The sequence below is a fragment of the Mustela erminea genome, chromosome 5 (assembly GCF_009829155.1).
Source record: "Mustela erminea isolate mMusErm1 chromosome 5, mMusErm1.Pri, whole genome shotgun sequence".
NCBI lineage: Eukaryota > Metazoa > Chordata > Mammalia > Carnivora > Mustelidae > Mustela > Mustela erminea.
Window position 1 is genome coordinate 141,904,229 of NC_045618.1, and position 15,985 is coordinate 141,920,213.

General features: G+C 61.7%; 1 protein-coding gene across 5 annotated transcripts in view; it reads right to left on the bottom strand.

The window, feature by feature from the left end:
- Positions 1-14,488, bottom strand: part of CCDC85C (coiled-coil domain containing 85C) — a 73,210-nt gene extending 58,722 nt beyond the window's left edge. For 2 of the 5 annotated variants that reach the window (XM_032345239.1, XM_032345237.1), the window contains exon 1: positions 13,419-14,486. In XM_032345239.1, coding sequence (XP_032201130.1) covers positions 13,419-14,205 — 787 coding nt within the window. In that variant the 5' untranslated portion in view covers positions 14,206-14,486. Of the gene's footprint in view, positions 1-13,418 lie in introns of all 5 variants that reach the window. The other 3 variants (XM_032345238.1, XM_032345236.1, XM_032345240.1) reach the window with 2 other exon arrangements.
- Between the last annotated feature and the right edge of the window lie 1,497 nt (positions 14,489-15,985).

The window sequence follows — 15,985 nt, forward strand, 5'->3', positions numbered from 1 at the left end:
AACGCGGGTGTATTTAGCCAGAGAAAAGGGAGCCTGCGGGACTATTCAAAAGTCACGGGAGGGCCGGTCTGTAGGAGGAGGAAGGAGGGATCAAGGTTGCGTTGAAAAGAAGAAAATGAGAAGACTTTTCCATTTTTACTCTGCTCCTGCTGGCAGCGGCTGCGTGGCCGGCAGCCTCGGGGACGTGGCATGGGAGACCAACGAGAGGACAGGCTGGGAGGGGGATGCCTTGGTCGGGGGAGGGTGGCAAGTGATCCCTTCTGGCTGCTGGCTCTGATTCTGGGTCAGATCACTCCCCCACCCGGGCAAGCACTTGCATGGAGAGGGCCTGAGGTTAGAAACTGGGCCACGATCGATTCTGAACGCTGCAGAGCAACAGGTGTATTGGGGGAGGGGCTAGAAAAAAGGAAAAAAAAAAACCCACAACCCAACCCAAGAGATACTGGTCCGGCCTCACGGGAAGGGGCCAGGCTGGGAGCAGCCTCACGGACGAGGCTGATGCCGAGGGAAGGCCCAGGCATCTAGAACTTCACCAGCAAGTCCTTCCAGCGTCTCTGAGTCTCTGAGGACCCGGTCCAATGGCCTCATCTCACAGACGGAAAAACTGAGGCTCCGGGCAAACGGGCAGAAATCAAGGCCAAACGGAAACAAGGAGTGAGAAGTCCAGGAAGCAAACTTGCATGGAGAGGGCCTGAGGTTTCGTTTACACGAAAACATCAGCAGATCCCCCTAAAGACGAGGCGGCCGGGGGCAGGCACAGACCTGGTCCTCCAAACCTGCCAGATGACAGGCAGCCAGCCACCGGCACCCGTGTCCAGGAGGCCCAGAGAGCTGAAGGGAAGAGACCGGCACACACCTCCCCCGCTGCATGTGGGACCTGAGGGGACTTTCCTGAGGGTGGGCAGGCGGGGAGGAAAGGCTGCGGGGAGGGAGCTCAGGAACCCTCCTACAGCGGTTGCTGGCCTTTCCCAGGCCACGGAGCACCAGAAGTCCAGTCAGAGCTGGGCCGTGATGTCCCAGGAAAAACGCACGACTCCAGTCAGTGACTGCACCCGCTGACAGGTGCACATGGAGGGGAGGGCAAAGCTGCCCTGAAGGCAGCTGGGGTCTGCTGAGGGGCCAGAATGAGGCTCTGAGCTGGCCCAGGCATCTCCCTCCTAAAATAAAGCCCCAGGTTAGGACGTTCCAGGGCCCCAGCTTGTGCCAAAGAGCTGCAGGACAGGAGGGCAGAGCCAGGGGGCTGGCTGCTCCGCCTCTGCTCTCCCCGGGGCTGCACCAAAAACGAGGGGTCTTATCACAGGCGTTTCCCAGGGCGTGTCGTCGGCTCCACACACTGGGGAGCGGATCACGTTGCCCACGGCCAGGCCCTCCTGCACAGGAGCAAGGGCTTAACTCCAAAGACCGGGATTAAGGACTCTGCAGGGGGAAAGGCGAGATGAAAGCGGCGTCAGGCCACCCTTGGGGTGGGGACCTGGGTGGTGGGAGGGCCAGGGGCCTCCCCAGGGTGTCCTGATCACACTCTCTGCCCCTGGTGGGCAGGAGGGATGCTGAGGCTGGGCAGCAGAGGCAGCTGGGCAGGACGTGCCGGGGAAGGGAGCAGCAGCAGGAGAATGCCCACCCCCTCACACCGCCTTGTAGGGGGAACCTCCGAGGCAGGACGTCAAGGGTCCTCCACCCACCGTAACTCCTCCCACCACCGACACTGTCTGAATTACCACAGTAAGATAAGGGCTCTCCCCTGACCTTCCCAGCCCCCAAGGTCATCGAAGCCAGAACATCAGCCCCTTTTCCTAGGACCTGGCAGGGGAGAGGGCAGAGAGCTCCATCCCGCTGTGATCTCACAGATATCCCCCTGACCACACACCCCCCTACACACACACACACACACACACACACACACACACACACACACACACACACACACACACACAGAGCGGGCTCAGTAGCTAGGACACAAGGAGGCACAGCAAGCCAGGGGGCCACGCCCAGAGCCCCAGGTGTGGCACGCACAGTCACATCTGCCAGAGACGGGCTGCAGGAAGGGCCCACAGCTGGACACAGGAAGCTCACGTCAACCCGAGTTGAGGCGGCGAGGCCGCCCACTACCTGGCACAGTCACAGCCCGGGAATCTGGAAGGGCAGGCGGGGAGGGGAGGGGTGGCTCAGCTGGGTGAGTGTGAGCGTCTGAGTCCGACTCTTGATTTCGGCTCAGGTCAAGCAAGATCTCTGGGCTCCGCACGGAGCCTGCTTGAGAGCCTCTCTCTCCCTCTGCCCCTCCCCCTGCTCGCACTCGAAATAACTAAATTAAAAAATAAATTAAAATCTTGAATTAAACAAAAGGAGGGGAGCCATGCTCAAATTTGGTCACCCCTGGGCCAGGGTGGGTGTGCAGCCCCTCCAGAATGCTTCCACTTGGGGGCTGGCGGGGAGCACAGGCTGGCCTGGGTACATTCCCCCGCCTGCCCCACCCCACCGCACTCTACTGCATTAAAAAGTCATTTTCTTTTTCTTTTTCTTTGTTTTCTGATTCTGCAGGCCTCTTGGCCTGGTTTGGAGGATCAGGAGCTGGTGGCTGGGCTCAGAGCCTCCTGGAGGGCGGGTAGCCTCTCTGGACTTGGGTTTCCCTGCATACACGTGGACCCCCACACAAGGCCACCAGCAGAGGTGGCATCTGTAGCTACTGGGGCTCGAGGCTTCCGAGTGGACAAGAGCACCCCATGCACCTCATGACTGTCCACCTCCAGAGGCTAACCCAAGCCTCAAAGGAAGCTTGGGATTTGGGGCGGGGCGGGGAGATCAGCCCTAAGGGTCTGCTGTGTGCCTGAAGCCCGCAGGAGGGGACAGGAGGAATGCCTGACCCCATGCTCAGGCATCAGAGCTTCCTTCTGTGGACAAGCAGACGTGGCAGGCCCCAGCAAGGAGTTACCTGGATCAGCACCGCCCAACAGAACTCTCCGGAACGACGGGAATGTTCCGTTTGTGCTTTGTCAGCAGGTGCAAAGCACGTGCAAGGGGCCAGTGTGACTCAGAAAGTGAAACTTTCCATGTTACTTGATCTTAATTAAATGGAACTGAAGCAGCCACTTGTGGCTCGTGGACGGCCTAAGCTGGGAAACCTTGAAGCAGGGCGGCCACCGGTGAGGGAGAGGGTATGCGCACGCAGGTCAGAGAGGAAGGGACACAAATTCCAAGAGCCGAGTCAGCGACTCAGGACGGCAACCTGTGGGCCACTGGAAGCCTGGGCTGAAGGTCGGCAGCAACAAGTGAGACAGACTGAGGGCTCAGGGCAGGAGCGTCAGAGAAAGAGCCAGCAGCTCATCAGAGAAGACAGAAGTAACCAGCACACTGCCTGGTTCTAGAAGACAAGCCCAGAGTGGGCATCAAACACCACCTGAGGCCAGGACAAGAGGCCACCGGACCTTTCCCAGGCCGGGCCTGCCCAGCAGCAAGCAGCAGCAGGTGGGAAGGAGGCAGGCTGGTCTGGGGAGGGGGGAGGGGGACAGGACAGAAGGGACAGGATTTTGTTTACTGCTTTGGACGAGGAAACATGAGCCTGTTTGCAGGGGAAGAAGCACAAGAGGAAGGAGACAATGGTGTTGGGAGGTCCTGCAGGAGGGGCTGGGGGAGGGAGAGGGGAGGGCACCCTCCTGGCCAACCAGGACAGAAGGCCCTGCGCAAGGGAGAAACTCGCTGCTTCATTTTCGGTCCGGGTATAAAAGTGGTGTGTGTGTATTCCAGAAAACACAGAAAAAGGAAAAAGGGCAGGCCGGGAGCTTCCCATTGTCCCACGAGCTCCGAGGGACGCTGGGCAGCGGGGAAATGGAGCCTTCTGGAGCCCTGGCTCAGGCAGCGAGGCCGGAACCCATCACAAAGGGCCACTCCCAGAGCGGGCTCATTAGGCAGAGGACGGGACAGGCGGGCACATTCAGGGCCCGCACACAATCGGGCCCTTGTGGGGGGCGGGGGGCGGGTGCTTGGGGAGCTTCTGATTCCAAGACAAGAGTGTGCCTCCTTACCACCTTACAACCTGGGAGACGGGAGACGGAAAGACTGATTTGGGGAGACAAAGAGACGCTTCCCCTGACAGTAGATGGGCTATTTTTGGAAATGGGTCGACTCTTCTCAGTAGCTGCTGTCTCGGTGCCACCGGCCTTGCCTGCATCTGTCCCCTCGAATGCAGCCTGAAAAGGCCCCTACCCTGTTTGGGGCGGGCCAGCACCCCCCAGTGGGGGTGGGGAAGGTGGCACCTGGCAGTGTGACACTGGTGGGGGGGGGGCCAAGCGGGGTGGGGGGGCGGATCCAGGGCCAGGCTAGGTACTCAGGAAATGCTCATCCCCATTCAATCCTTGCTTTCCACTCCTGCCAGGCCACGCAGCCCAGGTTAGCAAGGGGAAACACAAACAGGCCCCTTTCTCCCCTACCGCTAAAAGGAGCTGACACCAGCCTCAGTCCCACCGGCTGGGCTCTTCCATGCCTCAGCGTGGGGAGGCGTCCACCTCCCGCCCACCTGCTGACAGGCCATCTCAAGCTTGGGTGGCCCCAGCAGGCCCAGTGGCTTTTCTCCCAAGCTCCCCACGGTGGCTCCCACCGTGGCTCTGAGGCTCCAGCTGCCCAGCAGAACCCCCCAGGAAGCTTCTGCAGCCACTGAAGCCTCCAGAACCAGTGGGGCCCATCCCTGGGGGTGCCCATCCTGGCACTGGCATTGTCTAAAGTTCCCCGAGTGATACCTAATATGCAGCCATGGTTAGGAACGACTGGTAAAAGCAAGCGTGTAGTTGGTAGTAATTGTTTGGAGAAACAGGCAAGGGGAAACAAGCAACCCCCGCCCTCAGGGGGGAGGCCTGAGTTGCTTTTTTTTTTTTCCTAAAGAAACTACAGGCCATTTGGCACCAAATGGAGCAAATGGGGAAAAGGGGGCGGGGGGGGGGCAGGTGGCCCAAGTGGGTTGACCACTGTCGGTATAAAGCAACAAGAGAGGGGGCGCCTGGGTGGCTCCGCTAGCGAGGCATCTACCTTCAGCTCAGGTCACGGTCCCAGGGTCCTGGGATCGAGCCCCACATCGGGCTCTCTGCTCGGCAGGGAGTCTGCTTCTCCCTCTGCCCTTCCCCCTGCTCCTGCTCTCTTACTCAAATAAATAAATAAAATCTTAAAAAAAAAAAGAAAGCAACAAGAAGGAGCACCACATGCAGTGCCTTCCACCGCCCCGACCCTCTCCCCATGTACACTGAGAGCCTACTGCATGCCAGGAAGACGTCCCTGTGAAGCTGATGAACCAGGCAGAAACAGGACTGCACGTAGGGGAACCTCAAGTCCAAGACAGGCAGCTCTGTCCCGGGGAGACCCCGCACCAGGCACCGGAGCCCCACATACTCTCCAAGTGCCAAACCTGTTACCTAGTCCCGTAAGAGCAGATCAGATGGCAGAGGCAGGTAATTCCATCAGCCCTTCATGAGGACAGGCTGGCCAGGCAGGAGCCTGCCTGAGCCAGCGCTGGACGGGTGACCTCCATCACCCCAGAAGCAAAACTGGGAGGCCTGGCCCAAGCTGAGGACCAACCACTGGGCAAGACACGAAGCTACGATATGACCGATGACCACGGAGAGGCAGGAGGGTAGGACAGGAGGCTCCTTCCTCGTGGCTCTGTGCATTGTAGAAACTCGGAGTCAAGGGGCCAGAGAAGGCTAGGGTCTCTGGCAGCCTCAGCACAGCCCACCCACGCTCCCCAGCCTACGGACGAGAACGTGAGGGCCTGGAGAGAGGAGGGCACTTGCACACAGCGGGGTCGGGAGCGCGCCGAAGCCGCTGGCTCCACCTGTGTTGTCCAACGCACAGAACAGCGCCGGGCGGCACACTGTGTCCTCAAACCCCTCGATGTGGGGAGTGTGTCAGCTGACGGGGCCAGTGTCAGCCCAAGCAGGGAGTCCAGGGGCCCTGGGGAGTAGAGGGTCTGTTTCCCTCCCTTCTGGCTGCCCCATCAACCGGGAGCCTTTGCCCTTGGCCATTTGCCATTTGTTATTTCCTGGATTCAAAAACAAGCATCTTCCCTCCAGTTACAATGTGGGGCGCCTCTCTCCATGCGGCCGCTCACTGTGGGGTCTTCCCCTCCCGGCAGGAGCTGCTGGGAAGCGAGCAGGGCATCTGTGACTGATGGTATCTCGGGATGGAGGAAATGCCGTGCCTGGGAAAGCCGGAAACTCCTGAGCCAACGGACCGGAGTCGTAAGGCACCGGGGAGAGCTGGAAGGGAAGAGGACCCGCCCCGGGCTTGGCCCCGCGGGAGCTGGAGCCCTTCCTGGCCGCCCTGCCGGGGGCCCTCCATCCAACATCTACCTCTGAGCTTGTGTGCCCGCAGCCCTGGGCCTCTTGATGCACAGCCTCGACACAGAGGGGCAGCTTCCAAAAAACGACTTTTGATGGGCACCAGACGTGCCCGGAGCAGTGCTGGGCGCTTCCTGGCTCCCACGGCAAGGACAAGTCCTGCTGGGCCCCACGGAGATCGAAGCTTTGCCCAAGGAAAGGCTCAGAGCAGTGAGGCAAGTCCCACTAGGTCACGTGGGGGTATGGGGTGGGGTGAGGCGAGAAGGTCCAGTCCACAAGACTCTGCTTCCCGGCCGCGTGCCCAGGTGGCCCTCTTGGCGGGTGTGATTACTCGTCATGCCCCTTCCGCTCCCTCTTCAGGGTGCTTGGAGCTCAGCTCAGACAGGTGGCTAAAATCGGGAGCTGAGATGAACCTCAAAGGCACAGCAGGTTTGTGCAGGCAAAACAGACCCGGGGAGAGGCCGGGCACAGCAGAAGGAACAGCTGGGGGCCCCCAGGCACGAGGCAGGCCTTTGTCTGGCACATCTGGTTCAGTGCGGAATGCAGGACTGGGGGCTGCGTGGTGGACAGGCCCGGCCAGGTGGGATCTGTGAAGCCCCTCCCACTGCACCTGCCACCGCCCCCCCCACCAGTCCCTGGTAGGGCTTCTCCTCAGGCCCTAGGCAGTTCCAGCTGCGACCTCTTCTGATGGGCTTCCCTAGGGGATCCAGAGATCTCTGCTAGCGGTCCGCTTACAAACCTTCACACAGCAACATCCCCTCCCTTCCCCCACCCCACCCCCACTTCCCACTTAACGAATATACCTTTATTTAAACATCACACACCGGGTGAGCCCGAGAACACTTAGAGGAGAGACGATAAAGGTCCTGAGCTTTCTGCCCTGCTCCCTGGAGAGCTGGAGTCCATCACTTGAACAAGTGACTTGTTCCAAAACAGGCATCCCCCACTAAGTAGCCCAGCTCCAAATCTGCCCCAGAACCCTGCAGGGGCAGGGGACGGTGGCAGGGGAATGTGTGGCCGTGACAAGCTCTAGGTGCTTGCTAGGAATGGGACCATTCCTGACTTTTCAGGATCGAAGGAGCAGCACATCCCTTCAGCAGGCAAGCTTGTTCCTGTCACCAAACCTCTGGGGATGCCACCTAGGTTGCCTTGTCATCCTGCTCCGGGAAGCTGGAACTGCCTAGTTCTCCGCTGGGAAATCCCAGAGTCATTCCCTGCCCGGGTCCCAGGCACGCAGGTTGTAGGCGGGGACAGAGAGTGCCAGCAGGTGTGAGTCGATGTGGAAAGAGGCTGCAGCCAGACAGCGCGAGCCCCTAGCAGTGCAGGACAGCCTGAGCCCAGAGCTCAGAAGTCACGAGGAGGCCAACAGGGGCTGGGGACACAGCTTTGCCACCTCACTGGATCTGAGAACCTGCAGAGAAGGTTCTGTCCCATGGCAAGGACCACCATGGCCATCTGGGAACCCCAAGCTTCCTGCCCTGCTGCGCCCAGCCGGGCCTCACCCTGACAGCCGGGGACAAATGCTCCTGACCGGGCCACTCCCCAAGCCAGGCCACATGAATCACTGTGCGTGGCGCCCACAGCTCAGACAGAGTAACCTCAATAAACGCGCACTGATGCGGCCCTTCCGGCTCGAAGGGCAAACTCCAAAAACCCGGCCCGCCCGCCGCCTCCTGCCTCTCCGCCCTCGGCTTGCACCACTACCCTGGCAGAGCTGTCTGTGCTGTCCCAACGCCATGGGCATGAAAAAGCCCTCCCTTCTCCAGCTGCCCGGGCTGCTGCTCGCCTCCAGAGCCAACCTGGTCCTCCTGGACCCTCTTCTTGATGGTCCCTGAAGGACGGTCTCTGCCACTCCAGGGCTCCCCACCCGCGCCAGGGGCTGGACACAACCCCTGGGCTGACAGCCTGCTCCCTGACCCCAAGGCTTTCCTTCTCGGGGCTCCACAGTTCTTTCCAGTTCTTTCTGTTCACAGGTCCAGGCCCGGGGCCACCCCAGCTCCCGGCACATCATGAGAACACCTCACAGGCCTGGTGCCCTCAGCAACGGTGGTCAGACCCTCGTGCAGACCTTCCTCTGCCTTATTCCTGCTGAAACGCTGCCTCCCTTCTGGTCAACTAGACACGGGCTCACCTGGCTCGGACACAGGGCAGGCACAGGCTGCCCTTGCAAGCATGTGACAGGAGGCCGGTCTGCAGGGCGTCCACGTGACTCTGGTGACATCCTTAGGACAGGTGCAGAAACTGAGGCTTACAGGTTCAGTATGCTGCCACACCCACCCAACAGGTGAATGGTCAGGTTCACCACACTCCCCACCCCCACGCCCAGTTCTCCAGTGCGGGGGTGGGGGGGTGGGGGGTGGGGGGGTGGAGGGTGGGGGGTGGGGGGGGGAGGGGGACTGGCCTGTGGGAGACAGTCCCCACTTCTCTCCCTCAACCCAAAGGCCAGTAATGGTCTCCCACTCTGTGCAGAGGAGAAAACAGAGGCCCACAAAGGTTCTGGAACTCCCCGGAGGTCTCAGGCTTCCAACTCTCTATGCTGAGGACGTCGACAAGCATAGGGCAGAAAATCCCCGTGGATGGAAAACACAGATTATAAGCAGCAGAGGATTTCCTTATAATCATGCTGTTCCAGGGACAAGGTTATAAACGAAGTTGTGCCCCAGGAGGAGCTCAGAGGCCAGGCCGAGGTGTTGGGTGGGGGCGCCATGGAGGAGGGAAGCCGGCCTGGGCAGAAGTGAGAGAATGAAAATACCCGAAGGAAGGACTTCCTGTGAACAGAAGCCTGCCCGGAGCCCACGTTCCCGGTTTTACAGATGAGCCACGTTGGCTCAAGCCAGAACGCGCGAACGCAGGAACGAGGCACGGGTCTGGCTTCCCCAGGAGAGAAGGAGCCATACCCTTGCTACACAGGTCCAGCCTCTGGAGCCCCCAAAACCCCCAACCGTCCCCGTGTCCATGTGCAGGTCACCGGGGCCCTGCCAAGGACCAAGCTCTGGAAGGTCTTCTGTTGCTCATGGGGCTTCCCCGGGAGTCTCCCCAAACCCAACAGACCCAGACTATCCTCCCCCAGAAGGGCAGCAGGCCCAGGGTGGCAGGCCCAGACTCTGACACAGGAGACCCAACACCAAGCCCAGGTCCCCCATGCAGTCCCACCGGACCCAGAGCAAGTCACTGCTCTCTCCAAGCCTCGGTTTCCCCATCTACAATATGGGACCATTTAGGAGCTCGGACCACAATGGAGCGGGGACTAGGAGGCTCTGTCTGATAAACTGTGAAGTGCTGGGGACGTCCTGGCCCTCCCCAGGCTGATGAGCCAGTGAGTCCCTCCAGGCCTGTCTTCCTTTTGTGATGGCTCTGGGGGTCCAACACCCCAAGGGCCCGGATGGAAGGTCAGGGTCAGGTTGGGGAGAGAGGGGAGAAAGGCTTCTCTAAACCACCCCCATTGTCTTCGCTGACCTTTGCTCCCAGGCCTGACTGGGTTTAGGAAAAGCCGCCTTATTAGTGATCCTGCCCGTGGGGCGCTGAGCTGGGAGGCCCCTAATAAAAGACCTATTCAGGGCCCGCATGCCGACTCCCGCTGTCTTTTTTAAAGGTCCAGACCACCCTCACTCCATCCTCCCTTTAAACCAACAAAAACACAAGCAGGAGGACAAAACCGTCTTATTTTGAGAAGCTCAAATTTTTAATCCAAACTTTTAAAAGTAAACAGGGCCCATACAAAGGCTTGCTGGAGGTCCTAGTTTCTCTGCGCTAGCTAAAGGGGACCGGGCCACGGCAATGGGGGGAGGACAGGATGCAGACACAGGGACTTGGGCGGGGGGGAGGGGAGGGTGGGGGAGGGGCAGGAGAGACCTTGTTGAAAATGCTTTTGTTTGAAAACTGGCAGTTCAAGGGGGCAAACCTGACTTTCGAGAGTTTGGGGTTGGCCTGCCTCAGTCTGCCCCACCAGAACCACGGCGAAGAAGAGCACTCTAGTCCAGGCTTGGGTCAGCACAGCCCAGAGCTTGGTCAAAAACAAGGGAGGGGGAGGTCATTTGCATATGCATTCTCGCTGGCCAGGCCCAGCCCAGCCCAGGACTGCCCAGAATACAGATGGACCCCCTCCCACCGCAGCCTCAGGGAACCTCCCCTCACACCCCCACCCCCCTCCCTCCTTACCCCCCTCCCCAACTCGTGGCTGCAGGCACACCCCACAGATTCCAAGAGGACTAGCAGGCCACAGGCCCCCAGCTCATCAGCAGGTGCTGTGGTCACAAACACTCAGGCGAGCTGTCTAAACAGCAGAGTTCTGAAGACAACACCAAAGTCTGCCTGGCAAGCCCCCAAAGTGGTCCCTCTTGCTTTTTCACAAGCATGACGAAGATTCTGACAACTATTGAGACTTACTGTGTGCAGACCCTGACTGCCCTTGGCCGTGGCGGCTGAAGAGGGCAACGCAGGGTTTGGCCCCACTTTGCAGAAGAGCAGGCGGAGGCCCAGAGAAGAAACCTGTCCCCAGAGAAAAGCAGGAGGTGGATTCGCACGCAAGATGGTGTGACCTCTCCGGGTGACAGGGTTATCAAGCATCTGCTCAGTGGTCACCGATAAGGAAATGACATTTCCCAGAATGCGCGAACCAGAGCAAACCTGGGTCAGGAACCGAGAATAGGGAGTCACCAGTGCTGTCCGCTGACTAAGTGTTAGACAGTGACAGAGGCCAGAGATGTAAGGCAGCTGTCAGCCTGCGCCATGTAGGAATGCCCCCAACGCCCAGCAGCCCCACCCTGGGGGACCCCCCACACCCCCAGGCTCACGCTGGCAACCCCACCCAGGCAATGGGGAGTGGAGACACTGCCCGTGTCCACGGTTTCCCCAGGCAAGGCTCAGAACCTTCCTTAGCCTCCACTTGCTTTGTCTGAAAATGGGACTACTACTACCTCCCAGGTTCCTGGGACGACAAACTGAGACCAGCTTGGGGGAGAGGGGGCAGGCACCCAGCATCTGACCCCACTTTCCCCATCACCCAGACTGAGGTGCAATATCTTTCCCACCTCCAACCCCCTCCTCCCTCTACTCAAAACTACCTAAAAGGCATTTTTAAGAGAAGGGCCTCTCCTTGTTTCTGGCCATCCTGTTCGCATTGCTGGGAGACAAGCTCAGGGCCATGCACGACTTGAAGAGTCCACACTAAACACCAAGCCGCCTGTAACTGAAATTGGTGAAAACAGGGCTCTCACCCAACATCAAGCTTGACCACCACTAGACCGGTGGCAGGCCTGTTCTGAGTGAGCACGGGACCCCAAGTGAGCACAGGGGGCTATGGGGTGGCCATAGCCTCTGCAGGAAAACTGGACACCTCAAGTCCCAGTCACCCCCTGGTCCCCTGCCCTGGGCACCATCCCCTACTGTGGCCCAACACTGAGCCACACAGGGGCCACGTCTCTGTGTCCGAAGCAAGACAGAAGTTCCCTGCAAAGACACTGCGACGCTGGGCACTCCAGTGCCAACAGTCACTCACGGCAAGTGTCACTGATGACGCAGCCGAAAACTAGCAACATTTCCTAGCCAAGGACTGCAGCAATCCCTCCTGGCCCTTGGGAGAAACTGAGGCCCAGAACCTGGCCCCTCACGAGGCCCGCAAGAAGGCGAGACCAGAGGGGCTGGGACAGGGACTCCTGACTCCCCAGGCCTAGAAACCCCCACAAATGAAACCACCAAACTCTGAGCTGCTTGCTCTGGCCTCCAGCCGCCTGTGGTGGGAGGTGGGGTCAGATACAGAGTTACAATGGGAAACCCGAGTGCTAGTGGTAGATTGCTAATCGGTAACAAAATATCCCTCTCAACCCAGTCCTGCTCTGAACTCAGAGGCTGGGAAGGTAAATAAAGGAAAAATTGCCGACGGTGGTGCACCCCACCTGCATGGGTCTGATTCCTACCCAACACCCCACATAGGCCACTCAGCCACCAAACCAGAGAGACAGAGTCCCTCCTCTGCTCAGGCGTCACTCTGGGGAAGAACAGTCATTTAAAGCCTAGACACATTTTTCTCTGAACCAGGAAAGCCTTTAAAGAGAACCAGGAAGGGCTGTTTAATCTCCACCTTCAGGCAAATAGCTCAGGGAGTAGCAACTGCCACTAGAACTGGGAGCCAAGCCACCAAAAATGTGGAAGAACAGGGAGGTAGGGAGAGGCACGAGTGGCGGAGCCACGGATCGGGGGCTGGGAATGGCAGCGGAGGTTCTGCTCTACAGACCGAAGCTGGGGCCCCACAGGTCACATGGGCGTGGAAGACACTAGCCAAGCTTTCCTGAGGCCAAAGGTCCTCCACCCACACCCAGGCCACCTACCACCACCACACTTCCTCTAAGGCGACCAACAGTCTACAGGTCCCTTGGGAGAATTTTTATCTCCCCCTCAAATCCACAAGGCAGGGATCAACTCCGCTCTACAGATCAAGGAAACTGAGGCAGGCAGAGAAGAAAAGCCAGGACCCATTCCAAGCACATATTCCTCTGGAAAGTCTTAGAGCCTCGGCTGAGAAAGGTCCGTCCACCCTGAGAAGTTCAGGACTGATAGCAAACTAGAGGCTCCTGGCCGCGATCCTCTGGCGGGGCTGCCTGGCAGTCTCAGCCCGCAGGCGGCACAGAGAACCGCAGGTGAAATTCCAGCCCCCCACACGCACCGACGCGGCCCAGGTTTGGGGTTGCCTGTTGCTCCAAATAAGAGGGAAATTCACCTGTACTCAAAGGACCTTTCTTCCCCCGCCCCCACGCACCTCCCCCACGCAAGAACTGTCCACTCCTGGACCAGGATTTCCAGGTTGGGATGAGGCTCCCCAGCCGGCCTTGCAGTACCGACACGAATGCTGATAATTCCACAGAAGAGAAACTTTTCTGGGGTCCAGTGGGTCTCCGGTCCGGCTGCGGACTTGGAGCTGGGCAGGGTCACGCCTCCATCACTTGACCAGAAAAACGTCACCCAAAACCCCACTGCGGGTGGGCGCGGGATCCCCCAGCCCTTGGGTCTGGATGCCAGCTGGAGGAGGGGTCTGGAGTGGCGACCGCCCCGGATGAAGGGGCCGTGGTCCTGAGACCCGCGCTCCCGAACCGGAGCCGTCCTTACCGTGCAGGCCGTTGGGGATGCTTCGGTGGTGCGGTGGCGCCGACAGGTCGTCCAGGGATCTGCGCGTGGCTACTGCCTTGCCGTCGGAGGCCTTGTGCGGCCCCGGGGGCAGCAGCGGGGGCGGGATGTGGTGGTGGTGGTCCGGGCTGCCTCCGCTACCCGCGCTCGACGTGCTGCTGCCGTCGCCCACGTCGCGGGCCCCAGCGCCCGCCGCGCCGCCGGCCAGCGGCCCGCTCAGGCTGGCCTGGCTGTCGATGGAGCTGCGGGAGCCCGCGCCGCCGCCGCCGCCCCCGCCGCCCCCACCCCCCGCCAGCGCCGCGCGCTCCTCGTCCAGCATCAGCACCAGCTCCTTGAGCTCCAGGTTCTCGCGCAGCAGGGCCTCCTGGCGCGCCTCGAGCTCGCGCAGCTTCTGCTGCGAGCGGGCCACCTCGTGCCACACGGCGCCGGCCGCGTGGCGCCCGAAGCGCTGCCACTCGCGCGCCAGCTTGCGCCCCTTCTGCCGGTCGTCGTCGAGGAAGCAGCAGAGCTCGCGTAGCTCCTGGTTGTCGTCCTGCAGCCGCTGGTTCACGTCCTTGAGGCCGCGGATCTCCAGCAGGTGCTGCTGCAGCCGCCGGTTCACGTCGCGCATCAGGCCGCCGTGCTCCAGCATGAGGCCCACCTTCTCGCCCTCTGCGCGCCGCAGCCGCCGCGCCAGCTCCTCCTTGCTCCAGCGCAGCAGCTCCTCGTCCGGCACCTGGCTCAGCTCCTCCGACGCCGCCGCCGCCGCCGCCGCCGGGGGCTTCGCCATGGCGGGGCCGTCACCGCGGCATCGCCCGCGCCCTCGCCCGGCCGGCGCTCCCCGCGCCGGGGCGGCGCTGGGCCGGTGCGCTCACGGGCAGGGGGCGGCCGGGGGCGCGTGCGGGCCGCCCCGCGCCTCCTCGCGCGCCCTCACGCAGCGTCCGCCCGGGGCCGCCCGGGAACCGCGGGTCTCGGGGCTCGGCGAGCTGGGACCGCTGCTGCGTCGGCGGCCGCCGTGCCGGGCGCTCTCCGGGTTCGGGCGAAGCAGGCGGAGGCCCGCCCCCGGCCCAGCTCCCGGAGCCCCGGCCGCCCCGCCCACTCCGGGCGGGGAGGGGGCGGGGCGCCTCGGCCGGCTCCGCCTCCGGGGGGAGCGAGGGGATGGGCAGAGGCGCGGCCGGCCCCCGACGTCCCCCAGCGCCGTGCGCCCGCCCGCCCGGCGCCCTGCCAGAGGCGCATTCGAGCCTCGGTCCCGCCCCCTCGCCCATCCGATTGGGCCTCTTCGGGGGTGTGTGGGAGGGGCGGGGCGCACGCGGGGGACGCCGAGGAGATGGTACAGTCCAGCCACCCGGCTTCCAACCCCCCTCCGGGCGGTTCAAGTTTCTGCGCCCGGAGGACGCGGCCTTGGCCAATCCCTGGGCTACAGGGCGCTTTTAAAATGCAGGTACGGCTGCGGGGAGGGGGACGGTGGGAAAGGTAGGGCAGGGCTTTCCTTAAAGGAGACGCGCGGAAATGGACGCCGAGCCCCCTCCCCGGCCTGCGTCCCCCGCGCACCCTCCTCCGCCCCAAATAAACAAATACCCGGGAGCCGAAGGACAGCGCCGCTTCTCCCTCCCGCGGACACCCGAGCCCGGCGTAGTGCGAGACACGACGAACAATGGGACTCTGACTCGGGGGTCGCTGTCCCCGGAGGCAGGGCGGCTCTTTGTCCCCTTCCTTGTCCCCGACTCCTCCGCCCCCATCTCCACTCCCGTCCCTTGCCTGAGCACGCGGAAGGGCTGCGTTTCCACTCCAGCCCAGCGCTGTGGCTCCTGCGTCTGCGCCCGGGAGGGCCAGGGCCTCGCCAGACGTGTCTCCGAGCACGGTCTGTACCCTCTCCCCCGTCCCAGGGGGGCGAGGGCACAGGGAACTTGCCCCCAGGCCGGAGCCGCGTACAGAGCACTGCTCCCCCGCCCACCCGACCGCTAGTCCCCGGGCTTCGAGGGAGAGTCAGGGATTCGGAGGAGGAGATCACTGGAGGGGATGGAGGAAGGTCTCCCCACCGGGGCCTTAAAGGCAGGGCCGGGGGTCGCCGACCCACCAGCAGAAACCCCGTCCCACCGGCAGCCTCGCCGGGCACCCGGGGTGTTGCCCCAGCCTGGGAGTCTGTCTCATTATCCTCGAGTCCCCCGAAGCGTGTTTACAGCGCGCCTGCTGCTGGCTGGTCCGAGGGGGGCGTCCCTCCCCCGAGACCCGCAATAAGATAAAACCCGCGCGCCCTCGACTGGGAGCCACCACGGCCTGGAGCGCGCGCCCGCGCAGCAGCTGATGGCCCCATTTCCAGTTGCTCAACCATTCGCTGGCCAACTGCGCACCCAGCACCTTCTCTACACCGGCCCTGTTCCAAACCCCCGGGAGATTCCGCAGGGCAGGACAGCAGAGGTCACTACCCTCCGGGGGGACGTTGCAGTCTCCCGGGAGGAGGAGAGGGCGATGATAAACGCTAGATAAGCAGGAGGCGGCTCCTAAGTGCCGGCGCAGGGGATTAAGACAAGCTGCTGTCACAGAAAGTGATAATCAGTTACTTTAGATCC